Raw genomic sequence first — 24,646 nt, 5'->3', positions numbered from 1 at the left:
CTAACGTATATATAATTTGTAACAAATGAAATATGAACAAATTTTATAGCTTAAACTGAGATAAAATAGAATAGGTTCGTGAGTATTAATAAATTTACAGTAAAAATTTTTTAGCAACATAAACGAATCATGTAAGGGATTCGGCGAACAAACGAATTTCTGGATTCTCGATGTAATTTTTGCTTTGTATTAAACGTAATTCGATCCTTTTCGCAGGCTGGGATTCCTTATCTTGGCATGCTGGTAAACATTTGGCAAATAATTATTAGTTACTTTTGTACTGTTACACAGGCAAATAATTTGAACAAATTACCTTGGGAACATTCATAAGTTTTGAGTAGAACATTATATAAAGAATTCACAGTCTTTTCAGCGGCAGTTTTGATATTGTCCTGTAAATGCGTGTGGGCTAAAAATAAGGCAGCAAATAGATCTCCAGAACCTGTGAAACTGGATGGTATTTTTGGAATGTCAATTTTTATCAACTGATTATCTGAAATTAGAAAGCAAATTCATAGCATTTGTAATAGTATTATTTATTTCAATTGTTAACTTCATTGCCTCATTACCTTTCTTTGTACTAATTACTGTTGTTAGTTTGTCACCAATTTCTGTCGATGAAACAGCTATTGTTTGAGGGCCAACTTTATGCACTTTTCTTATAGCATTTTGTAACTCTGACATAGTACTTGTATTCGTGTCGCTCAGTAATCTAAAATGACGAATAGAATATAAAATATGCCTGATATTTCTTAGTAAGTCTGCATAAAAATGTACGAAACATACTCTAATTCAAATTGATTTGGTATTACAATATCCGCCAGTGGTACTATTTCTTTCTTGTAGATGTCTTTCAATGCTTCAGGAACATACATTTTTCCATTATCTCCCATAACTGGATCACATACTTGTGCATCAGAAAAATAGCTGATTAATACCTTAAGTCTCAATATTAAGTTTCGACATGGAAAGTACAGTTGACACAGAGATATTGCTCGGTTGTTTTGATGTGACAATGCAAATGGTGATAAGCCGACAATAAGATAGAAGGTCTTGAGGGCGTTTACAAGTATATATTAATCCATGATAAAACAATACTTCTGTGATAGTTACAATCTATAATTTGAATCGAAAAATTATTTACCATATATTAAATCAGGATTTTTACGTTTTAATGTATGAACCACCTCTGCTACTTTTCTTAGAAATGAAGCAGAACCGACATATCCGGTGAGTAAATGAGTATAATCGTCCAAATCGTTTTGTACCAAACCATTTATCAAATCCTCTGGAAAATGACCATCGGAAACAAAAATTTATGAATATTCACTTCAAATTACCCTTTGCTTCTTTACATTCGTTAAAAAATTGAACTTTACCTAAATCTTTATCATTCAATACTTGACCTTTGATGACTTTGTATCCAGTATGATTGGATAGTTGAACAGAATTAATTACATCCACTTCGAAGCCCAATAGCTAAACAAAACCAATTGCTTTATATTTATCGTTCCGTACGAAATTATATTTGCTTTACATTGTTTTTAAATATTATTTAGTCAGTCATTAGTAATTTTTCCATGGCAGTTGATGCTGCGAATACGATAATATATTTGAAAGTATAAAATAAATGTATGAAGGAGAATGAAGACTATTCTTGAAGTTTGGGAGTAGCGAGTAATTAGTAATTAGTTAAATTAATGATGTCATGAGTTCTATGATATGACACATCGTAATGGAAGTTTTTTATGGTATGCAGGTGTATAGTTTTGAAACGCGAACATGTGTCGTTCACCTGTAAGGGAAACGTTGCACTTTTATTACCGACGTAACCAGACACTACGTGACTTTGTATCGACAAAATTCGCGGCGTCTTTTTCGAACACATATCGATCGACCGATGCAGAAACGTACTTCACGAAGCGTACTTGAAGAATACAATTTTATAACTCGTACCGCTCCGGCTTTATTATATACTTTAACGTACAGCTTGATTCAAAACTGTCTAACATCTTTCGTTATCTCTCACAATGGTATAATTCCTGGAGCACATCATTCTTTTATAATACTGTCAATAAATATGATAAGGAAACACTTTTTAGATGACGGTGATGAAGTTGTACGCATGTAACTATTTACTTGCGTATATCAGATAAGTTTAACATAGATAAGATATACCATAGATGTGGCGTTCAATCAGACTTCTCTATAATTAATAAAAGTCTGCCAATAGTATCGTCATATTCGTTTGCACGTAATATTACGCGGTTCGTTATGCGTTATTGTAACTCGTAAGAAGATCACGTGGCTCCGAAATATTGTAACAGGTGCATCGAAGATTGGACCACGTATTTCGTATCAGCGCGATCTCGCTTCGATTGCCGCATCTATGTTAACGTTATTTCATGAGTTGTTTGTGCAGCTTAGAAAAGTATGGCGACGTGGGAAGGTGAAAAATTTCGAGAGATCGGAAATGTCGATGAAATTGAAGGAAATTTTGAGAACATTCTCGTGACGCACGATCTTCAGGATTGCCTGGACGATAGCTTAGATTTAACCACTTTTGGGAAGGTGTACGAACAGGGCGGTGTGTTTGATTATGAAAAGTATTCCGACAATGATACTGCTATCGACGAAAATTTATCCAATGAAAATGCCACAGAGTAAGATTGTACATATTCTTTAGAGCATTCTAATTCGTACGGTACAAGTGCCTTCTTTACTAATCGTCTGGACAAAAAAATGGATCACTGCTGTATTAATAACAATTATTCATAACCTGTTCGTTTATATAGCGAACGGTATTTTCTATCCTATCCTTATAAGGATATAACGCATTTTGAAATTACACTTTAGATCTTTACTTCAAGTTGAACATATTTGTTGGACGGACGATAGATCTTAATATTTTATTTGTGCGTTTTGCAAATGTATTTTATTGAATTTCATTTCAAAATGTGTTGTTACAGTTTTTCTTTTCTTTTTCTCTCTCCCTCTCCCTCTCTCTCTCTCTCTCTGTCTCTCTCTCTCTCTCTCTCTCTCTCTCTCTCTCTCTCTCTCTCTCTCTCTCTCTTTCTCTTTCTTTTTCGCAGATAGCGATTCTTATTACTATCTGAGTACATTTGTAAAATATAAATCTTGTAATCATTTTAAGTATTTCATGCAGTCGTTTCATTATCATTGTAACAAATTTTTGACTAAACAATTATAATTGATATGCTACATAAAAATATTATTGTAGATCGATACATCATACGATCAGTCCTCACGAGATTTATATGCGTATTCATTCTGGCCGAGATGACATTTCAACAAGCGAATCACCTCGTACAACTAGTACAATGGAGAACGCGTTCCCGGATACAAATCAAAAGCATATTGGGCGTTATACCTGTGAATATGAGGGTTGCAACAGAACTTATAGTACAGTCGGAAATTTACGCACCCACATGAAAACGCATAAAGGTAGTAATTTTTGTGTTATTCATAAACCATGGAAAGCAAACGTTACAAGCATATACAAATTTTATCTATCATAGAACATTGCCAGTCTCCTGTCGATAAAAAACGAATGCATTTGCACTAATAAAATGCCATATTGTATCAATAAAATGTATAAGACACTTTTTAGCTTTTTTAGAACTTTATTTGATACGTGCGACAAAGTAACATTGTGTGCTTTGCATGTTGTGTTCATAGCATAGTATACGTATCGTATTAATTTTTCTTCTGTTCTTTGCGCTTGCTCTAAGGTTGAAGGAAAGAAGGTAAGCTTACGAATTGTTATTATTAATACGTACATCCTGTTACTATCGAATAAGAAATCTGCTGATGCTTTAAAAATTTGTTACGTATACATTTTTATTCATAAAAATGTCATCACTGCTGGTATAAAGGGAACGCTTCGACCTGCATGGCTTTCAGATACTGCAAGCGATAGGTAGCCCAGCAAACTTTTTATGTGGAGGGAATTCTCAAAACTTTCAGGCGAGTATCGATTTAAATGCGCAGAACCAAGTTGTGGCAAGGCCTTTCTTACGTCGTACAGCCTTAAGATTCACATTAGGGTACACACAAAAGTGAAACCATTTGAATGCAATCACAAAGGGTGTGAAAAAGCATTCAATACCCTTTACAGACTGAGAGCACACCAAAGACTTCACAGCGGGAACACATTTAACTGCGAAGAGACTGGATGCGGTAAATTCTTCACTACTCTAAGTGATCTCAAGAAACATATTCGTACTCATACTCAAGAAAGACCTTACAAGTATGTTTCTCGATGTTTCTTAATTGTTCTTTATATTTTGGCTTTACGCCTACCCACGCTACGGTATTATACATTCCCTTTCCATTGTTAGTACATCTGTATGTGTATATAGTTTACAAAGGTTAAAGATAACTTTTACCGATACCTATATCTCTGTTGGGCACGTACAAGAATAGAAATAAATCTTTTAGATGTCGAGAAAAAGGATGCGGTAAAGCGTTTACAGCGTCGCATCATTTAAAAACGCATAAGAGAACGCATACCGGAGAACGGCCTTATGTATGTACCTTTGGCAATTGTAAACGATCCTTCACGACACCTCATAGTTTAAAGAGCCATCTGAAAACTCACAAAAGCGATAACGATGAAAAGGTATGTAAAAGATTTTGCACGATTATTATGTATGTTTGTAGATGCTTACATACACGATATCGTGTCGCTTTATTACAGAAACTTGAAGCCCACCAAGATGATTACAGAAACCAAAGAAATAACGAGGTATTGAAAACGGAAATTGAGGCTGACGAAATAACATCAAGGAGCAGAAATGTGCCATGTTATGCCATTATACCATTATCTTCTAGTGCTACACGAAATAAGGAAAGTATAACTTATTTATCTATAGAGAATACACACGAGCAGATAATCTCTAGAAATGATATAATGAATATCAAAGAACTTGAATACGATATCACCAATAAGGATACAGAAAATCCAAATAAGTCTGCTGGTGATACTCTCCTTACGTCGGAAAATATTATCTTGAACAATTTTACCGAGCAAGCAATCGACAGTTTTAATAACAATGAAAGTTACGATAAATTTAACAAAATATTCAATGAGGTGAACGATTCGGATTTGCAACGGGATGAAAATCAACAATATAGTTGTAACTCCTCGACGGAAACACGAGATAGGAAGGGAAATGATATGAATGAGTCGAATTCGATAAATTTAGAACAGAAAATTGTACAAAATGGCTTGCAAAACACTATTGCTCGTATGTCGGAAGGGACTGATTTCACGAGCGACAATATGAAACAATATGAAAGTGAGACAACAGCTGGGAAATCTTACGATAGTAGAGTAAACGTAGGCGTGGTTGGAGCTGAAAACAATAACGTGAGTTTGTACAATGCCAATTCTGTAACTAGTCATGTATCGAATATAATTAGTTCCTCTAGCGAGACTCAGCTCTTTGGTAGCGAGATAGAAAACTTACCATTTATGAATGATAATTTACGAACCGGATCTCTTAATGAAGTAGACAATTCGTTGAATTCTAACGTAATCGCAACTGCACAATCAGAAGCTATCGAACTTGCCATTGCGTCTGAGGAAGAAATACCATCCCCTTGGACGGACGTGATGACATTGGCAACTCCATCTGCATTAAGAAGGCAATCCTGGTCAGAGTTGAACGCTTTTCCAACGGCGGTTCATTCGTTGGTCGATCTAGTTGAACCGGAACCATATCCGTTGCAAATAGAAAATCAATTACAATCGTTGCAGCAAGTGGAGAATATAAATTTAGTAGACGTAGAGAGCATTAGTACGTGTACAGAAGTTACACGCTGTCGAGGGAAAGATAATGACAAACAAACCGACGATAGTAATGTGAAAATAAAAAAGAGTAGAAACAGCCTGCAAGAGATTACAGCTGATGCTGACATATGCAGGTGTATCGATTGTAAATGTGATCACCTGCAGAATTGTCAAAATTGCTCAAATAGTCCAATTCCAAAGGTTAATAAGAAAGACACGCCATCGAAAATGGTAGACGACTTTCTATCTTGTTTACAAAGAGAATGTTCTTGCGACAGTGAGCCCGGCGATTGTGGGTCTTGTTGCGTTGTGATCTGTTTCAAAACGTTACAGCAATTGCAGAAGGTATTTAATAATTGCTGTAAAAGTACAAGTAACATAACATGCTGTAGGGAAACATTGCTACCATCGTTAATGAAGTGTCAGTTAACGAAAAATCAATGAGGCAGATGTTTTACTCTACACACGTGGTGTATATGTATGTTAACTAGTCATGTTCAAAGAAACATATTTTTGCATTAATATTCGAGCCAATAATTTGTTATTTATTGTGATGTATAGATTAGTTTTGCTTAGCTTTAAACGCACTTCTTTCCTATAAATATTAATTTTAGAGCAATTTTACCTAGGAGAAACTGAGAAGTATGTGGCACTGTGTGTACATACCTGTACTATATTTCAAGAGACTTTATTACGTAGATTCGATATGTAAATTTTACTATACATTTTAATAGCGTGCCAATATAAATATCTAGCTGTAGATTTTTTACTTAAAAATGTTTAAATACACACTGCTGTTGGATAGTGTAGAGACAACCTAAAACCAATTGCATCGCGGAAAAGAAGTAATATTAACAATGCGCGCATATATAAAACTTATCTTCCAACTGTTATGCCAAATCTGATATTTGTATATCGAGTAGATGGATCTAATAGATTTTATGTAAATGTACAAATACAGTGTAGATGGTATTCTTCCACGTGACATAGTAGAGGTGTAAGACCTTTGAATTCGTGTCATATTTTGAATCGATAAAATAAGGTACGCGATACCAACGTACACGAGGTATTTAGAAAAAAAAAAAAAATAATGGGACAATTACCGATTATCTGCGCGTGTGCACGTGTGCGATGTACTAAACATATTAATGACTAAAAAAAAGGAAATAAAATATTTATTGCTCAACAGTTGCCTCTCCTATGTACAATACTTAAAACGGATATGTAAATATTACGAAGTTTAATCATTTGAAAGTGCGGCAGCGAATATTTATTTGTGAACCCAACGTTTAATCATAATATTTTAATGAGAATTTTTAAATCGCGCCGTTTCTTTTTTACTTTTTACAAAGAGGAAAAATTGTTTTGCAAATAGGTAAAAGTATTCAGTAACATTTAATAAATTATTAGAGCGAAGTTACACATTATATTCTCTTTTTTTACGTGACGAGACTATTGTATCTTCACATAGGAGCACGACAGAAATATGGTAGATACATGTCCTAAAAAAATTTAACGATACGGGGGATGATATTTGTAACGTGTACGCGATGTCTATTGTAAAGCTTGTACCAGGGCTTCTGCAACTTCGACCGCAATGGTTGCTTCTGCTCTGTCTTTCTCTGATGATGCAGCTGAAAGTTGTTGCTGAGCTTTACTAAGAAGGTCTCTAGCTGCGGAACCGTCAAGATTCTCTAAAGGATGCGCTTCCTCTGCCAAAACCTGAGTTCAATATGTCCAAGATAATAACATAGATATTAGTTACTTCTTATTTAGGCGACGCAATATATCCGACGTATACCTGTACAGTGTTGTTCTCGTTTATAGTAACCGTTCCTGAGGAAACAAAAATTTTTTTCACTCCTCCATCTTCTTCGTACACTGTGACTACACCAGGTTTTAATACAGCCAAGGTGGGCACGTGTTTTGGTAAAATACCAAAAGAACCGGAAAAGGATGGTACGTCCACTTGTTTGATTACAGTTTCATCGTAGAATACCTGTAACAATTTGATTACACACTTATATTTATACATCTCGATAGTACGTACACACAGGCATTGATTTATATACCTGATTAGCTCCAGCGAATGTAAACTTCATCTGATCGCTAACGGGTGGTGCATCGGCAAAGGTTCTTCTTTGATTACGAACGTACCTCAAATAAGGACGTAAACTGCGCGCGAGGGTGGCCATTTCGATATGCTGCGATTAAAAGAAATTTTCTGTAAAATTTGATCAATTTAAGAAGAAGGAACAAGAGCTGGTTACATCACAGTCCGAACTATACATGCGACTCCGTTCTTCTAGATATGTACGCGTTGTATCGATAAATTATATGGAGAGACAGCTAAACACAGTTCAGCTCTTTTAAACCGTAAGTTTAACAAACTTACCCTAGGTTTATTTAAATACCTTTTGCACAATAGTTATGTTATAGCAATTTTTGTAGGTATCGGTCACTACAGCTGGGTGGAACGCCAATCCTGTAATACAGACAACGAGGTTTCCGTGATCGTCCTCGTGATGGCGTTACCATCGGGAAGATGCTCCAGCAGCGTCCTCTTCTGTGTCCCGCATCGTTTCGTTTGAACAAAAGTCCGCGGAACTGAGTCTTCTAAGCAACTGTTTCACTCGAAACCGATCTTCAGGACTCTCGACGCTTCAGCAAAAGAAGTCACGAGTATCGGGGCAACGTTGCTGTTACATCTTTGCAGGTCAAGACGGAAGGGTGGAAACACGGCACAGGTGAATTGTGAAACAACAGTTTTATTTTAATATATCTCAATTACACACTAGGATAACGATAATCTTATTTAAAAAATGTTAAAGCGCACTTTTTAATCAAAGTTCATTGACCGATGATCAACGCAATTACAGCTCAGCTGTAATTATACTTATCATACAATTCGTTCTTTCGTAGTAACTCGTCGATTTTTCGTAAAAAGAATATTGCCGGTGCGTACTATCGTTCCACGCCTGGCCCTCTTTTTTTTTTTCTTTCCCCCTATGTACACATTTCGTCGAGCACCGCGTACGACGCAAGCTTCCTTGCTTCAATGGAGCACGTATTTACAGTCTCGCCGCTTGTTTTAGAAAAATAATTCAGATTTCGATCACTAAACTGTTCGCGAGTATTAAAAGGAGTCGTTCAGCTTGTCCGGCTGACTTCCATTATACGTAGTTGGTCCTGACCGATGGTATACTCAAACGAGATGGACGCGATATTCGATCTCGCGGGCAACCTCGTTCGCGATTACGAACAAGCTATCTTTGATCGTCAAAGACAATCGTGTTCCCTTCGATACGGTTGTTCGACCGAACGAAGTAGTTGTTATCTGAAAAATTGCTTCTTTTAGGGTCGAGGATCTTCGAGTCAAGCATCGATTCCATCGGACGACGTGTCAGAAGTTTGGTCCACGTTCTCTTGATGTCTCGATCTGACGTGCCTCTCGAGGTCCCTCCGTCTGACCAAAACTTTGCCGCACAGCTCGCATCTGTACGGCGTCTCGCCGTCCGCGTGCAATCGCACGTGCTTGTTCAGATTGCTGGGATCACCGAACGGTCGCAGGCAGAATTTACACTTCAACGGTTTGTAGCCTGTGTGAGTTCTGCAATCGTAGAGAATGAAGAATGAGAGTCGAGTTGGACAGAGAGAGAGAGAGAGAGAGAGAGAGAGAGAGAGAGAGAGAGAGAGAGATCGGAACTGGTACTCGGCACGGACCGTCAACTTACCTGATATGAATTTTCAGTCCGTACTTCCTCGAGTAAACTTTCCCGCAGTAGATGCAGAGGTGTCCCTGTTTCGATTTGCCGAGGTTGCTCACTATCGTCTCCATCTGAGCGGCGTGGACGTCGGTGGCGATCGGCGCGGCGCTCGTTTGGACGTTGTACGACGTTAACACGGGCTCGTTCGCGAACACGTTGCTCTGGTTCGCGTATGGTTTGAACGCGGATTGTCTGTACGCTAAGTCCTTCCTCACGGGGGACACTTGGGTCGAGGAATTCGGGGAGAGTTGATTGAACGAGGCAGGGGAGGAGGCTTGATCGGAGGAACGGGGCGAATTGTCGCTGGTCAGAGGAGCGTTGGTGTCCATGGTCTCCACTATGATCGGCGATATTCCGGTGGGCGAGCTCTGCTGGGATCTGGTCAGTTGAAATTTGAACGTTGACTGGGGGAACAGGCTTAGGGACAAGCTCGTCCTCGGGTACAAACTGAACTCTTTCGCTAGCACCGTCCAGAGGTGATTGGTGTCCAGTCGATCGCACTTCAGGGCCAAGTGAATCTTCAAGGGATTCGGATACTCGAACAGGTTGTTACAGATGTGGCAAATGTAGCGATTCTGACCTGCGATCGATCGAAGAAAGGCAATAAATATCTCGTCGATTCTAACTGGAAAAAAATCTCTCTCCATTTTAGTCGCATCGATTGGTTACCTTGGATATTGGACGGCGTTAAAAATGGCATGTTCAGCATGGCTAGGATATTCTCGGTGAACCACATCAACAGCGGCTCGCCTGGCGCTACGCTTCTTATCGTCTTCAGTATCACCCCCTTGTCGGTAGTCATCAGGAGAACGTTGCAGCTCTGGCAATCCTTTGCGAGCGTGACGACTTTTAACCAGCAAGACGTGCTCACGAGACCGTCCACGCAGTACAGCCGACCATCCGTGTCGGCGACCTCCACCTGTAATCGATCGATCGAATTTAGTTTTTATTCAAATTGGTACTAAATCCATTTCGTTCGTACGTACATATCGAATCACCGATGTACTCTTCGGGGACAGTTTGTTCACGTCGATCACCTCTGTCGAGGAGTCTCTGTTGAGGAGCCTCGCGGCTCGAACTATCGGCCTGTCGAAGCACCCTTGCGTCAACGACGTCCTCTCGAACGCTTCGATGCCTATCATCAGTGCGTTCTCGGTGATCATAGGGTAGACGATCGTGCTGGTCGACTCCATTTGGACGTCTTCTTCTTCGGTTCCTCTTTATCCGATCAAACGACCAAATTCCACTCGAATCGTTAGCGAATCTTGACGACCATGCCAATCCGTATATCGTCGATCTATCCAGCCACTTTCCGTTCGACACTTTTATTTATATTAAAAAAGAGGAAAAATAGCGAGATTCACGGGTAACACAAACGTCTCGATTCGCGAATGACCACGATTAAGATTTCTGTTGATGACTGCGGTAACAGCCGAGGTCGAGGTGTCAACTGAGTGCGACCTGTATTCCGCACGTGGCTTAAATATATTTGGAGGGCTCGTTCCCCAAATTGACTACTAGGGGGTTAGTTACTTGCCCCCCCTCCACAGTTACACCCGAATCTTCTCGCGTAGCGAGTGTACGTGTATAATTGTGTTTAAAGAGTCGGGGGCCGAGGGTAAAGTCGTCGGTGCCTATCGTCTCCCTTCCTTCCCGCCCTCGGTGGTTGCGATTCTCGAATCCTGATGCGGTACCACCAATCACCAGCTTACCAGGGGTGGAGGTGTGGTTTAATGCGGTTAACTGGGAGGCGTTTTTCGGGGTTTCGATGATTCCAAAATTTGCGCGCAAGGTGCGCAACGTCTTTTCTTCGAATCTCTCCCCTTGTTGTACAGATGACGATATAGCGATGGGCTAATAGTCCCATCGCGGATTACGCGGGGTTCGCGATAACCGCGATAATCGATATGCGCGCAATAACGGAAAACGCGTTAAGAAGCTAAATAAACGGTAGGAGAAACGTAAAACGGGGAAATTGTCGGTGAACCGCTCGGGTCGGTTGACACTGTTCACGGAGGAAGCTAATGGTTATCGGCCCGTGACATTTTTGATGGGTGAAGCCGATCGGGTAGCCGAAGCTCGGTTTCGGTAACGGCTTAAGTTAAAAATCATTTGCGCGTAACGGGCCGTCGGCGCGCATGAGTTGTTTTTATTGCTTTGGCCGATTGCTCGATCTCGGAGCAACTCGGGTACAATAAAGTATCCCGTATTACCGAAAGTGCTACTAATTGAACTTGTCGCTGCAGGTACGCAGTCGTGGATGCGTGACGGAGCGCGTCCTTCCCCGTAGCATTCGTTTTTGGCCGAGGAATTGTAAAGGTTCGAGGTTAGCGGTCGTCTTGCTCGTTGAAGGTTGGCCGCGTTTGGCGCCGGATTGTCTGGAACCATTCAATACCTTATTCATGGGTTGCATGTTTTTCAGGTGCAGTGGCGCGTGGAGAAGTTATCGAGTGGTAAAAGTATCTCGTAACCGCGTCCACTTCTACCTAATTACCTATCCACCTTCCTACCTAGCCGTCCATCTGTAATATATACCGAACTTAGCTATTCGCACTGGTCGGATTCCTCCTCGTGTCCTTCTTCCACGCGTTCTCGGCGCGCCGATCGGGTACGATTCGAGGAGGACGAGGACGAGGACGAGGAGCGCGTGGCACGCGCAGGTTGCGCAGCCGTCACCAGGAGCCGAGGAGCGCACGGTCGCTGGGTGTTCGATGGGGCTATAAAAGCCTCATGTGAAAGGACATTGTTTGGCTCAGCTGCGAGCTACGAACGTGTGGCTCCCGTTCGAAAGGCTCGCGGGACGCGGGGGGGACGCTGCCGAAAGGTGCATCTGAATCAACGGTTGATTAGGAAATTAAGTGGCTGATTCTTCTCGTGAGCGTAGTGCTCGCGTAGCTCGCGATCGAACGATAGCGAAACGATTTGCCTAATCGTCCAGCCCGATCTACTCTCTCTCTGGGCGCGGGGAACTCGGCCACGGGATGGTATAATAAATTCACGCGTACACGGGTGTACGTGACTCGAGGCACGGTTAGAATTTCGGGTGAGAATTGGAGGATTCCTTTTTACTCGCCACTCTAAATCGCGGGCTCTTTCCTCGCCCTTTCCACGCAACGTTGCTTCCGAAGGATCTTCCGCGAGCCTAATGACCCGTTTATAATCTTTGGCGCACCGAGCTCGCAGTTACGTAGTTGCAGGTATCCGTTGCGCTAATTGCTAGTACCGTGCGGCTCTCCGATCGTTTATCTAATACTGCTTTAACGACTTTTAGCGTCGTTACGGCGATTTTCGTTCCGGGTAAAGATCGAGAAATCGTCGAAAGCTCGCGATAAACCGTCGGCATTATCGTATTACCGTGGGTAATGCGTGTAACATTTTAAACCGGGATGCATTAACATCGCGAGGTATAGGTATCGAAGTGGTCTGAAGAAAGGAGAACCAGGAGAAGGGTACGGTTCCTACTCGGTTCCTACTCGGTTCCTACTCTCTTCTGCACGGGTGAAGTGATTCATCAAGGGTGAATGGTGCCGGGGACCAGGGAATGACACGAGTGTTCACAAGCTGCACCATCCATCGCGCCCCCGTACCAACCCCTCTTCTGGTCTCTCGAAACTCGAGCGAAGCTCGCGCAAAACTACCCACGCCTCTGCCTAATTCGCGACCCTACGTCAAAGAAACGAGAAAAAAATAAATAGAAAATCTGCTCGAACCACCTTGTTTCCGTACGACGAAGAGAACAGTTATCGTACGTACGCGGGTGTGCGCGCGTCTCTCGGAGAAAGTCTCTTTCTGCTTCTAGTTTCGCCTGTATTCGACGGGGTCCCATTTGGGGTCCCACCCTCCGCCGTTGTCTCTTTCTAAAATCAGGGTGCATTGAGAGAGAACCGCGAGTCAGCCAACGAGCAAGTGTTCCGCCGTGACCAATGGGCCCTTGCACGCATGTGCGCGCTTCCCAATGCGTTATTAATATCGCGATTATCATCTACGTATTATCGCTCGTCCCTCGTGCGATGCTCAAAGTAAGCCTGCTACGAAAACACCCTGTTTTTCGCTTCGAATCTTTTTTTCCTCCTCGACGATGAAACGCACCGGCTCGTTTCGTTTCGTTTCGTTTGCGAAACTTGAGTTAACTTTAACTTTAGGTAAAAAAATGAAAGAGAGAGAGATAGATAGATAGATAGATGGAGAGAGAAAGAGAGAGAGAGAGAGAGAGAGAGAGAGAGAGAGAGAGAGAGTAGGGTAACAACATCGAAAGCGCAGACACGGAGAGACGTAACAAATCTTATTGTTCAGCGCCCTTTTACGAGATTCTATGTAACCGCGTAACCACGGTGGATGTTGCAGGGTGAAGGCTGAGTTATGGTCGACTTTGCGGGGAGGTGACCATAAAGGTGATTCGTCTCGGTTCTGCAAGTGTCAAAAGTACGCCCCCTAAAATAGCTCTCCCGACGAGACACTGGCGCTCATGTATTATTAATATTCGCGAGGAACCGACTCGTGTCGCGTGTTACTTTCTATAGATTTCGGTTGAAATCGCGTCGCATCCCCCGATAGCTGTTTAATTATGCGCGCGTTATCGTGGTGAAAATTTAGCTCGTTCGGTCACGTGCCGTCGACATATTGCTCCTGTCTCTCGACGTCGAGTGGTTTGTAACGCGACACGTGCCGCTCGAATGTTGCTACCCCGTGGCAGAGAGTATACCGCAACCCTGGCGGTCGGGTTCCTCTTTAATCATTGCCTACTGTTTACTCGATTTTAAGAGTCAATTCGTTCAAACACGAGAAAGAGCCCGGTTTCGTCCTCGTCTCGTCCCGTCTCGTCTCGTCTCATTTCGTTTCGTTCGATCGCGAAAAACGGTAGGACGGTTCGTTTGATGGAGAAGAGAATCGCACGGGGATGCAGGTGACACGGATCGCACGACGAAACGGAACGTGGAACCCTCTGCGAGCGATCAACCCCTCCCTTGAATCTCTCGAAAAAACACGATTCACTTGGCACACAAGTTCCGTGCACATCGAGACGAACCCCGGCAGCTTAATTTAATCCAATACAATATGGTCTCCCCCCTCACCTTGTCGTTTACGGCTCGAAAGGGTGCACGATTTAACAGGGTGGGTGGTCGGCTTTTTAAAACTGTGCCGATCTCGATTCACCGTGAAACCTCATCCCATTGTGATCGATCTAATCCTGATCGAGCCGGACAGGTTTTTTACTTTCGCGGTGTACCAACAAAACCGACGATTTCTATGCTGTATCAGATAAGGAAAGAAAAATAAGTCGGATATGAATATTAAAGGTTTCGTTTATTTCCGTGTCTGTTATCGTGCTATCGTGGATCTTTCGCGATCCGTACAGTTGTCGATTGGAAAATTCTTTCCTTCTTTCTTCGTCCTCCCGATACCACCGCAGGAGAGTTGATACCTGCGAAAGAGTTGAAGGGAAACAGAGTTAACGAGAATCGTGGTGCATTTTTCAGCTTCGATCGAGATGTTTGCGTCGAAAGGTAGAGAAATTAAGAACGAATTTGGTATAGGTCTTTTATGGGACGCGGTCGTGGAATGGTGATCAGTGTTTGCCATGGGGATCGAACACGCGGCGATGACCTGTCACAGGGCGCAACCGGAGGAGATGGATTTGTTTCGCAGCTGTGTACACTGCTTAACGTAGAAGCCACTGGTCTGGGGAACGATCGGGTGCTGGTGAAGGTGTTTCTAAATCCAAAAGCTAACTATGATACGCTCGTTTCTCCGTTCGGCGTCGAAAGGTGGGTCGAAGCTCGTTTTCTCGATTAATTTTTTACTTAACTTACATTTTTTTTCCTTTTTTTTTTTTAGGAATCCGGGACTCGCTACATCGCGTCCGAATTCTCGATGACGGGCGGTCGATAGTTGACGAAATTCGGATCGCTGCCACCGTCCTCCAGATGGTCCATCGGCGGTCTTCCGCTTCCTCTTCTGGAGGCGTCGTACTCCTCGCCGAGTTTTCTGTACGTTTCAGCGCGATTCTCCAGAATCTCTTTGACGATCTCTGAAAGGAGGATAGATCAGAGACTAGACGAGGCGAGCGTAGGTCGATCGTAGGGGTTATTATTTATAATTCGTCCGGCAGGAGGGAAAGGCCTCGCAGGGCATCGCGACGTTGCTGGCGTTGCACCAGACCACGGTCGTCGATAATTGTACCTGGAGATTACGGTAATTCGTTTCGAGTTAGCCTTTCTCTGCTTTCTAAAGAACCATAATGGACGGCATAAAGCTTCTTATTACGAATGGACGGTCGGAGGCTATTTCGCTCCGGTGTTATCGACACCTCTATAAATTCCGAGTCGAGTCGTACGCGGCTGAAAACGCTCGTCACCTACTATTTTAGTTTATATTTACCCATCAGTAGCTCCCTGCTCTCGATCACGTTGCCCATTTCTTTTTTAACCTCCCTCATCAACCAGGGCACGAAGCCGCCCTCGACGTCTGCGAAAAGAAACGTTCCCGATTGTTTCGCGTCGATTAACCTCGATCAATTGGAAAGACCTTGTGAAACCAGACGGTGAAACGTACGATGTCGCACGTTTCCCTCGTAATCGGATCGTATAGAAGGGGGTATAAATGAAGAAAAATTGATAAACCTTTCTGACTAACTAATTCACAAAAAGTAGCAGTGTTCTTGCGTGTTCACGAACCAGCCTTGATCTCGTCCAACAGGAAGCCGGACGTCTTAAGCCCCTCTAGCACCGCTGGAAGAAGTTCCGCGATGTACCCCGTTAGAAGAGTGGCCGCCGCCACTCGTTCCTCCGTTTCCTGTCGAGCGATCATCGCCTCCTCGTGTTGTTTCAATCGTTGATCCTGCGCGAGAACAATTCCGCCCCCTCCCCGTTAATGTACGATGCAACGGAACGATTGTAACGCACGTTCGTAACTAGTAGTAGCTAGATCGAAACCTTTTCCTCCCTCAGCCTCCGTTCTTGCTCCTCCAATCGTCGCGCTTCCGCTCTCTCCGCGGCGCGCAACTCCACGAACTTTCGTTGCTGCTCTCGCAGCGCCGCGATCTCCTCCTCTTCGAGGACCTCGATCAACGCCTGCTCCATCGTTTTCCCGACGAGCACCTCGAGTATCGGTTGCACCTCGAAGTCAAAGTCGAACAGCTGAAAGCAACGAGTGTTTCCCGTGTTTACACCGGCCGAATCGACGCTCGATACGGTTCGATCGCTTACGTCGCCGGGCTCGATTTGCGTGCAGGCGTCCTCGCCAACTTTCACCGGACAGTGCCTCGGCGTCGCTGGTCTGTCCAAGAAATAGTCTGTCTGTGTCGCGGCCTCAGCTTCCTCCGGTTTGTCGAGCAGCTGTCGCGGATGGTGGTAGATAACGAGAACGTTACTAATCGAGATCGTTCGAGAGCGTATCTACCGAAAAGTAGAGACGTATAGCGTACCTCCTCGAGGTAGACTTCCGTTTGCACCGGTTCGTGTTTACGACCCGGTACCGGCGGCGGTGAACCGGCTCTGGCGACCAGAGATTTGCTCAGTTGCGCCTGGGCACGTTTCCTCGCCAAGTTCCTCCTTCTTGCTTCCGCTTGCCGTGCCGCTATCGATTGTTCTCCATCGATCTGAAGCGAACGCGCGATTAAGTAATTCCTTTCCGCGCGAACGACAATATTCTCGTCGTCGTTTGTTACTTACGAGAAGAGGAGGAGCGGCGAACGTGCTTCCCCGAACAACGCGGCGATCAAACATGATATTCCCGAAGGGAATCGGTTGATCGCTGGAACACGAAGGAAACGATACTCGATATTAACGACGGTATCAGAATAATTTGGACAAGCGCCAACGAATCGTTCGAACACTCGCTTCGTCCCGGTTGACTCGTACCTCTTGGCGATCCTCGGTTTCTCGTCCAAGGTCGCGGCAGCCATAGCGGTAGCGTTCATCATTCCGAGGGTGAAGTCGACGGTGGCCTTGACGGCAGCCGGGCACCTGGCGTTGTGGCTGCTGTGACGCACTTCCGGCTTCTTGGCCATCGAGGCGAGCGATTTGAACTTGGAACGGAGTGTAGAACCATCCGTGGCCGTCTCGTCGGCGTCGTTCGTGCTCGCAGGGATGCCGAGGAGGGCTGCCACCTCCGGCGGCGGCATCAGAAACTCTCCCGTCTTCACCGTGGTGACGAACGGTTTCTTTCGACACGATTTACCCTTCCTCGCGCTCCTCCGCTGCTCCTCCCTCTCCTGTTCCTGAAGCTTCTTCAGCCTCGCGTTCAGCACCTGGTTGAAGTCTTCGGTGGACAAACGGACGCTCGGCTTGATCGTTGGTATTTTCTCCGGCGAACGCGAGCTGTCCTGACTTTTACTGCGCGGCTCCCTCCAATTCACTGGATTCGTTTGGTTCGACTGCAGCCCGGCTTGGACCAGATGCTCGTTCGACTTGCTGACGCGGGATCTCCGTTCGAGGAGATCGTTCCCAGCGTTGCTCTCAGGGCGATCGTTCCCCGTCCCGTTCTTCCCGTTCAGATGTAGAAGCGGTAGATTCGCCTCGAATCCGTCGTTTCGCAGGATCGCGAACGCCCGTGGATCGTTCCTCCGCTGGACACCGAACGGATCCCCGCCGTTGGCGGTTGACGCGAACAACGCGGAAATCCCAGCTGGCATGTCGCACCCTCTCCGTTCTTCTCTCAGCCAGTCTCGTAGTCGACTCTGCCGCGCATTTTCGCGCCGGAAGCTCGGTTCGTGGTCGAGTTACCTCGAGGTGGAAACGGGTCGCGAGAGGAGAAGAAGAAGGGCAGCTCGCGCGGGTGGTCACGCTATCCGCTAACCGGCTGGCTGGCAACGAGTTGGAGGCGAGTTCACAGACTGGACAATGTCCTTAGAATCGACCGACATACACCGCAGACATGCCACGCGTATATTTTTACCCACCGGCCACTCAATAACGTTGACCATCGCGAACTTTGCGCATGCCTAACTGATGCGAAAGGGGCTCGAAATCGGTGGTAACTATGACACCACGTATGTTCGCGGGGTAGTCGGTTCGCAGAGCGGACCACCACTACCACCAGCATTGCCGTCACCACCGGTGGTAGTCCAGTGGTCAGGACCCCCTCCGGTGAACCTTCTTCAAGGTGAAACGTTCGCGTTACGTTTCCGCCTTCCCCTCGACGGGCTGACCGCTGTTTCTTACGATCGATTCGCGTCCAGTCCACGATGTCCATCTACTTGCGTTACTTTCAGACTTCTCGAGGAAACCTCTCGAAGGGGTCGCAGAAATTTCGGAATTCGCGGTCGACGCGCTAATGTAATAATAATAATAATAGAGTAACGAAGGACTTTCTACCTTTTCTTTTTTTTTTTTCTTTTCTTTCCGTTCTTTTGACGCTTGTCCATGATGCTTCGACGATTCCTGTAAACTTTCTGAGCAACTTACGTGGGTGGGTTTCTGTACTTCTTCTGAATGTGCAATATCGCCCTTGGGCTCTTGACGAAGGTGTACATCTCCCTCTTGATCGCTTCCCTCGACGGGATATCGTAAGATTGAAGTCCACGGCTGCAGGTTCTGCACGTGTCTCCTCTGGAGGCCATGTCTTCTTCGAGAATCCTCTCTTTTTACCACGACGATTACTGGGTTTCTTCGCGAAGGGTTCTCCGCACCGATACCTTTGCCGTGGATTGATCAAATCTCGGGATGGCTCCGTAAAACAATTCAGGGGTAGCAGCGTTGTCAGGGTAACGAGAGCGAATGCCATGGTTCTCTTGTATCGATGTAACTTTTGTTATACGTACCAATCGATGCCAGGATCCCTTATTAATCGTCCTATCGATTCGCTAAACTTCTAAGCCATTTTCATTCCAAATATCACAGTTTATACGATTTCATACGAAAACGGGTAAAGTTTCGTTTCTATTCGAAACGATGGAAAGGTTTAAATCGAGTAGTCGTTACGATTTAATGCATTCATTTATTATACATCCGCGTATAAATTATTCCTTACGTGTATTGCATCGATAATTATCGACGCATGTGCAGAGCTGTACCGACTGTCGATAAAATTGGTAGCTGCTTTTCCGACAGCGAGTAACACGAGGGGTACGGACGACGTCTATCTTGCCAACGGTAGAGTCTTCTGGAACGCTACCTTATCGACTTTCGACGGTGTTTCTCGAGCGTGTCGTTAAGGGCGCGAGTCTCGCTTATCGTTCGAATCGATAAATTAAATCGGGTTCCGCGGCTGGATTGCAAAAATAGGTAATAATTTCGTAATAGCTGAAATACGACGATGTTCCGTGGTAAAATGGAAAGAGTAAGCTGCGATGTTTGAGAACTGGTAGTCCTCGTCGAACGCGTACGCGTATCAGATCCGTCGAGGTAGAAGTAAAGATAAAGAGTGAAAAAGGTGAAAGGAATTGGAAAACTGACACTGGCGTTCGTATTAATAATAACCAGAGGGTGTGGATCTGAAAATAGGTTTCGGGTTCGTTAGACGATCAGGGGGTGGGTCAGGAATGCTTGTTCTTCCTGATCCAACCGAAAGAGGCAACGAGGGGGCTCGGTTCGAATGGTGGGAGGGAAGTAAAGAAAAGAAAAAAAAAAAAAAAAAAGAAAAAAAGGGGGAATAGAAAGCAAGCAGGAGGAGGGTAAATAACGGGAGGAGGGCGAGAGAGAGGGCAAAGATTTTGGCACCCCGCTGAGTCTCCTAATTGCCTCGCCATCCTTCCCTCGAAACGTCCAAGCACGCCCTTGAACCCACTCGTTGGTCCGTCTAACGTTCTAAAAGCCTACCAACGTCCAAACGTTCCTCTCCTCCGGGCCTCCTCGCCTCGTCCGGCACACCTTTCTCCTCGTCCGGCAACCCGCTGAATAAGCAACATCATCTATCACACTGCGCGAAACGATATATTTGTTTTCGCCGGGCCTGTTTAATTATTTACATCCAGCCCCCGAGCGGGAACCCTCCGGGGTTAGGTGAGAGCACCACCCGAGGGCCCCTCTGTCCTCCCGTTCGATCTTGTTTCGTTTTTCACGACGAAACTGTCGAAACTGTGCAAAAGGGGGAAAGACGCGAATGAATTATCGCGATGGAACGTCCATTCGACGGTGGATCCATCCGTCGATGAAATTCGATTTCGCTATTGGGAGTATATCGGGACCACCGGATAATGACTAGGAAGTCTGGGGGCGTGGTAATGAGGTCTGGGCCCTCTCCTCTCTCTCTCTCTCTCTCTCTCTATTTGGCGTACCTCGCATCCAGACTGGTCCCGGTGATAAATTACAACGGAGATATCGGCACCTCCTCCCCTGTCGGTTCGCCAGGGTTACGGGTTCCGCGTTGCTCCGCTAAAGACACCCCTCGGCCCGGTCTCGAAATTCCAGCCGCAGCCACGGTGGTTCCATTCCATCCGAGGAGAGTAGGAAGGTCGCGCGCGGCTCGAATTTGGAACAAGGCCGATCTAACGCGCGGACAATGTTAACTGATGAACGAACCGAGAAGAAGCTGGTCCTCCCGTCGCAAAGAACAATGCGACCGAGTAGGAAAACAGACGGGAGAAAAAACAATGGGCACCCATTAGCATCTACCTGAGTTTCTCGGGTCTGTTTCTCTTCTCTTTCACTCTCTCTCTCTCTCTCTCTCCCTCTCTCTTAGGTGAAGTCCTAAGAGATAGGGGTCGAGTCCCATTCGGCAGAAACCTCGCTCGGTTTCACGTTCGATCGCGCGTCGTTTTCGCGACGAGTCGGAAGAGAGGATCCTCGATCGATTAACGAGATCGTACAGGTTGTAGAACAACGGGTCCGGTGGTAAACCGGAGATTTACTCGGTGGCGTGGAAGAACGGAGGTGGGTCTGCGGTCTCGGAAGGGCGTCCGTTCGTTTTTCGGTGCCAACGGGCCGAGTAAGTATCCTCGATCGTCGCGAGATAACGAGAGCAGCGCGTAGATCATGTAGCGGGTTCGCGATCGTGGCCGGATAGGCAGCCTCGCGTTTTGTTCTTTCGGCGATGAGAGCAACGATCCCGAGATAATCCCTCCGGATGGAGCACGACCGTAGGTGAGGGAAAAAACATCCCGACTGCTGGTCGTTCCGCGCCGGTTCCTGGTACCGGAAAACAACCTGCTGCTGCTGCTGCTGCTGTCGTTGCTTCTGTCGCGACGAACGTCCACCGAGCTCTACGAGTACGAGTTTCGCATCTGGATGGAACGGTTAGAAAAATGTCAGACTTACCCGGTATCTCGATCGGGGGACGGAGTGTGACGAGCAGCGTCTCGATCGCGAGAGATACATAAATGCATTTAGAGGGAACCGAATCGTCTGGCGCGGTGGTCGTCCGTTTTCCCGGTCTTGGTTATCTGGGCCTTATCGCGTTATATATCCAAACCCGATGACTGCCGTCGGTACATACATAGATAACGCCGAAATACATCCATTATTCAGCCATTTGCCTCGCGTATTACGTAGTACTTACCTATCGAAATGCGTGCCGCGCTTATCGGCTGCGCGGTATCGCCGTTGCCACCTTTACATAACCGGAGGACTTTACGCGCGCGCGCGCCTTCGCCAAGGACGATTCCTTCTCCCTTTTCTTTCCTTCTTTCTTTCTTTCTTTCTTTCTTTCTTTCTTTCTTTTCACGTTACTCGTACGAAGAAGACGCGCTACGAATTACGAAGGGAAAGATGGACGGTGGTCCCTCTCCGCTACCTACTCTTGGAAACTTTGACTTTCCGTTTGGCAACGAATCGCAATCGATCGGGACGATCGCGGCTGAGAAGGATCTATCGACGCGTCCATCTAAAGTGCATCCCCGTTCGGGGAAAACTCGGATACGATCGGTATAGTTTTTCCCTTGTTTCTCTTTCCTTTGTTTCTCGCTTGTTTTACTTCATCTCGTACACCGAAAGTGCGGTGTCGCGCGATTCCTTTTTCCCTATTTTTCTTTTTTCCTCTTTCCGTCGAACCCTTGAATCGGGATCGAGGTGCGATGGGTGGCGCGGCGGCTAAGATTTCCCGCGGTCCGACACAATGGGGTAGGAACGAAGCGTTGGAAAGTGTGTCGAAACGATCGGATGAAAGGGACGCGTCACGTTTCGATGGGAGGGAGAGCGGATGGGTTCTCGAGACGATCCCATAAATTGTCCGGTTTGGCTATTTAACCGATAGATCATGTTTTAAACAAAAGTCGCGGTGATCCGCGCCGGATCGGGAAAAAGGAACGAGAACCGAGCGAGGGTGGAACGCCCTCGGTTTAACGCCGATCGCGGGCATATACTGGACGCCTACGCCCATAAATCCTTCATCCTCGTCGCTGTTTTCTAATATTTTGATTTATGCCGCTTTCACTCGGCTAATTTCCCGGCCTTTATCCTTTATTTGCGCGTTTAGGGATGAAATTTGTCCCACCTCGAGCTTCTCCGAGGGCTCTCCCGGGTTACAATGCAACAGCGGCGAGGATCGCTTTCCGACGACCATTGTCGAGAGGGCCGCCTCTCTTCTCCTCGCGTCGGGTTTTTGTTCGTTCGAGACGACACCACCGAACCAACCACCGTCTCTCGTCGACGTTCCGCTTGCGAAACCTCCTCGATGCCCACGGCTAATATATTTTCCAAACCTGTGGCTTGCCTTCTCCTTATTGTCGCGCGGTACGCTCGAAAAAGGGATCGAGAGCCGGCCGGATGCGCGAATCATCGAGACGGAACGGCGAATCGTAAATTACGCATCGCGCGCGTTACCGTTTCGTAGGAAGGAGGGAAACAAAAAATAGGAGAAGAGGAAGAGGAGGGGGAGTCGAAGGGATCTTTTACGCTAAACTTCCTGGGGGATCCACGTGGCCGTCGTCCCATTGTGTCGCTACGATTCTAATGATTCGTTCTGATCCGGCCTGTCCCTTCGGGGGGTTGTTTTCATGGCGTGGAATTCCGCGACCCGCCTCTCCACCCGCTCGTCAGCCGCTCTCGTCTCTATTAATTTCCAGTTTCGATCGCGTCGATCGCATCGATCGCTCGATGAAACGAATTATTAATATCCGGTTCCTCTGGTCGTTAATCGCGAGAGCGGAGAGCGGCGCGATACGAACGCGAGCGAACGAACGGTCGCGGTGGGATATTCCGAGGGGATGACTGGATGCTACCGGATGATCCGCGAACGAGTAATGGCTCGGTAATGCGACCTGGGGTAGAGAACACGCGGCGACCGGAAACGATTCAATTCGTAGACGTCTCTTCTCGTCGTGCCCCATCCCTCCGCCCCCCGGGGAACGTTTGGTAATTTATCGTCCGGTAGGTGACGCAGCTTATTGGGAGACAGATCGAGGAGGAGATGGTTGGTTAATTTTAAAGAGAGTTTAAATACGGAGGACGCATCTGTCCGCGACGCGCATTGTACTCGGGGAACGAGAAGCGTCGCCTCGAGCGTGTCTCTTGAGCCGCGTTTCGCGGTGACATCTCGGTGGCATCTGCTCCGATTTACTACCTCCGATCGCGACAGAGACGAACACTTTCTCCGTCTCGAGGGATTCTTTCCAGGCGGCCTGGTGGCCTGGCTGTAATAAATTGTTTAATTAGTACGGTATTTCCGTGGGTGAAAGCGAGGCTCCGCGTCGATCGACTCGTCGATCGAGATTTCTCGAGACGGTTGCGCAAAGAACATTAGAGTTCGTTAGGAGAGAAGGTGGACGCAGGGTGCGCCGCGAGTCCCGAATCCGGCGGTGAAACAGGAATATCGGGATAATGCATTGGGGTCCGGACAGGCCTTGTTTATAATGGGTTGAACAAGGGTGCTAGAAGCCAGTGGGGGCTCTGGCCCCCCTAAGGCGCGGGTCTTATGGGGCCCCATAGGGACCGGCGGTGTTAACCGGCGGGCAGTCTCACCGCGGTCGGTGTTTGCTCATGAGCCGCGCGTGGTATTTAGGGATAACAAGAGGGCCACTTCATCATCCGTAAGAATCTTTCCCTCCCCCTCGCTCTCCCTCTCTCTTTCCCTTTCTCTTTCTCTCTATCCGTTTACTCGTTCTTCGCGAATCTAGTCTCGCCACTGGCTCGAGTTTTCCATCTCGGAGAGCGTTCGAGATCCGTCGAGATGGACCGTCGGCTCGAAACGG

The 24,646-nt window shown here is 46.0% G+C and overlaps 5 protein-coding genes across 6 annotated transcripts; 1 reads left to right on the top strand and 4 right to left on the bottom strand.

Moving 5' to 3' along the window:
- Positions 1–87: 87 nt before the first annotated feature.
- Pdxk (pyridoxal kinase) lies at positions 88–1,955 on the bottom strand. Its single transcript, XM_076897180.1, has 7 exons — positions 1,796–1,955; positions 1,380–1,479; positions 1,145–1,288; positions 787–907; positions 570–712; positions 314–493; positions 88–240 (listed from the first exon to the last, which is right to left on the bottom strand). The coding sequence occupies exons 1-7, from the start codon at positions 1,886–1,888 to the stop codon at positions 128–130; spliced, it is 894 nt and encodes a 297-aa protein (XP_076753295.1). The 5' UTR covers positions 1,889–1,955; the 3' UTR covers positions 88–127.
- A 437-nt stretch (positions 1,956–2,392) lies between these two features.
- On the top strand, positions 2,393–7,060 carry LOC143424800 (uncharacterized). Of its 2 annotated transcripts, XM_076897110.1 has the most exons (5): positions 2,393–2,663; positions 3,242–3,465; positions 3,988–4,270; positions 4,462–4,642; positions 4,721–7,060. In XM_076897110.1, exons 1-5 carry the CDS (start codon positions 2,434–2,436, stop codon positions 6,257–6,259), a joined length of 2,457 nt encoding a protein of 818 aa, XP_076753225.1. In that variant the 5' UTR covers positions 2,393–2,433; the 3' UTR covers positions 6,260–7,060. The 2 variants fall into 2 exon arrangements, with proteins under 2 accessions (XP_076753225.1, XP_076753226.1); XM_076897111.1 differs by lacking the exon at positions 2,393–2,663 and having other exon boundaries at positions 3,340–3,465; positions 3,925–4,270.
- Positions 7,061–7,268: 208 nt separating this feature from the next.
- On the bottom strand, positions 7,269–8,354 carry Atpsyndelta (ATP synthase, delta subunit). The gene is made up of 4 exons (XM_076897196.1): positions 8,211–8,354; positions 7,888–8,019; positions 7,617–7,814; positions 7,269–7,537 (listed from the first exon to the last, which is right to left on the bottom strand). Exons 2-4 carry the CDS (start codon positions 8,008–8,010, stop codon positions 7,370–7,372), a joined length of 489 nt encoding a protein of 162 aa, XP_076753311.1. The 5' UTR covers positions 8,011–8,019; positions 8,211–8,354; the 3' UTR covers positions 7,269–7,369.
- An 836-nt stretch (positions 8,355–9,190) lies between these two features.
- Positions 9,191–10,775, bottom strand: Prdm13 (PR/SET domain 13). Its single transcript, XM_076897310.1, has 4 exons — positions 10,569–10,775; positions 10,252–10,501; positions 9,550–10,162; positions 9,191–9,425 (listed from the first exon to the last, which is right to left on the bottom strand). Exons 1-4 carry the CDS (start codon positions 10,773–10,775, stop codon positions 9,191–9,193), a joined length of 1,305 nt encoding a protein of 434 aa, XP_076753425.1.
- Positions 10,776–15,428: 4,653 nt separating this feature from the next.
- Positions 15,429–18,214, bottom strand: Rsph3 (Radial spoke head protein 3). The gene is made up of 8 exons (XM_076897125.1): positions 17,436–18,214; positions 17,253–17,334; positions 17,006–17,179; positions 16,788–16,916; positions 16,515–16,718; positions 16,257–16,419; positions 15,961–16,047; positions 15,429–15,610 (listed from the first exon to the last, which is right to left on the bottom strand). Exons 1-8 carry the CDS (start codon positions 18,212–18,214, stop codon positions 15,432–15,434), a joined length of 1,797 nt encoding a protein of 598 aa, XP_076753240.1. The 3' UTR covers positions 15,429–15,431.
- Between the last annotated feature and the right edge of the window lie 6,432 nt (positions 18,215–24,646).

The sequence above is a fragment of the Xylocopa sonorina genome, chromosome 6, assembly GCF_050948175.1.
Source record: "Xylocopa sonorina isolate GNS202 chromosome 6, iyXylSono1_principal, whole genome shotgun sequence".
Classification (NCBI taxonomy): Eukaryota; Metazoa; Arthropoda; class Insecta; order Hymenoptera; family Apidae; genus Xylocopa; species Xylocopa sonorina.
Note: the sequence above shows the minus strand (reverse complement) of the source record. Positions and strands in the feature narration are given on the sequence as shown.

Coding starts and splice junctions, on each gene's coding strand:
- Pdxk (XM_076897180.1), bottom strand. CDS start 1,888: ATGTGTTCGAAAAAGACGCCGCGAATTTTGTCGATACAAAGTCACGTA. Junction 1,289..1,379: donor ATTGAATGATAAAGATTTAG/GTAAAGTTCAAT, acceptor GTCATTTTCCAG/AGGATTTGATAAATGGTTTG. Junction 908..1,144: donor AAATCCTGATTTAATATATG/GTAAATAATTTT, acceptor CTGATGCACAAG/TATGTGATCCAGTTATGGGA.
- LOC143424800 (XM_076897110.1), top strand. CDS start 2,434: ATGGCGACGTGGGAAGGTGAAAAATTTCGAGAGATCGGAAATGTCGAT. Junction 2,664..3,241: donor TCCAATGAAAATGCCACAGA/GTAAGATTGTAC, acceptor ATATTATTGTAG/ATCGATACATCATACGATCA. Junction 3,466..3,987: donor CCACATGAAAACGCATAAAG/GTAGTAATTTTT, acceptor CAAAACTTTCAG/GCGAGTATCGATTTAAATGC.
- Atpsyndelta (XM_076897196.1), bottom strand. CDS start 8,010: ATGGCCACCCTCGCGCGCAGTTTACGTCCTTATTTGAGGTACGTTCGT. Junction 7,815..7,887: donor CATTCGCTGGAGCTAATCAG/GTATATAAATCA, acceptor AAATTGTTACAG/GTATTCTACGATGAAACTGT. Junction 7,538..7,616: donor ACGAGAACAACACTGTACAG/GTATACGTCGGA, acceptor TATTGAACTCAG/GTTTTGGCAGAGGAAGCGCA.
- Prdm13 (XM_076897310.1), bottom strand. CDS start 10,775: ATGGAGTCGACCAGCACGATCGTCTACCCTATGATCACCGAGAACGCA. Junction 10,163..10,251: donor AACGCCGTCCAATATCCAAG/GTAACCAATCGA, acceptor GATCGATCGCAG/GTCAGAATCGCTACATTTGC. Junction 9,426..9,549: donor GGACTGAAAATTCATATCAG/GTAAGTTGACGG, acceptor CTACGATTGCAG/AACTCACACAGGCTACAAAC.
- Rsph3 (XM_076897125.1), bottom strand. CDS start 18,214: ATGCCAGCTGGGATTTCCGCGTTGTTCGCGTCAACCGCCAACGGCGGG. Junction 16,917..17,005: donor CGGAAGTCTACCTCGAGGAG/GTACGCTATACG, acceptor CATCCGCGACAG/CTGCTCGACAAACCGGAGGA. Junction 16,420..16,514: donor GGAGGCTGAGGGAGGAAAAG/GTTTCGATCTAG, acceptor GTTCTCGCGCAG/GATCAACGATTGAAACAACA.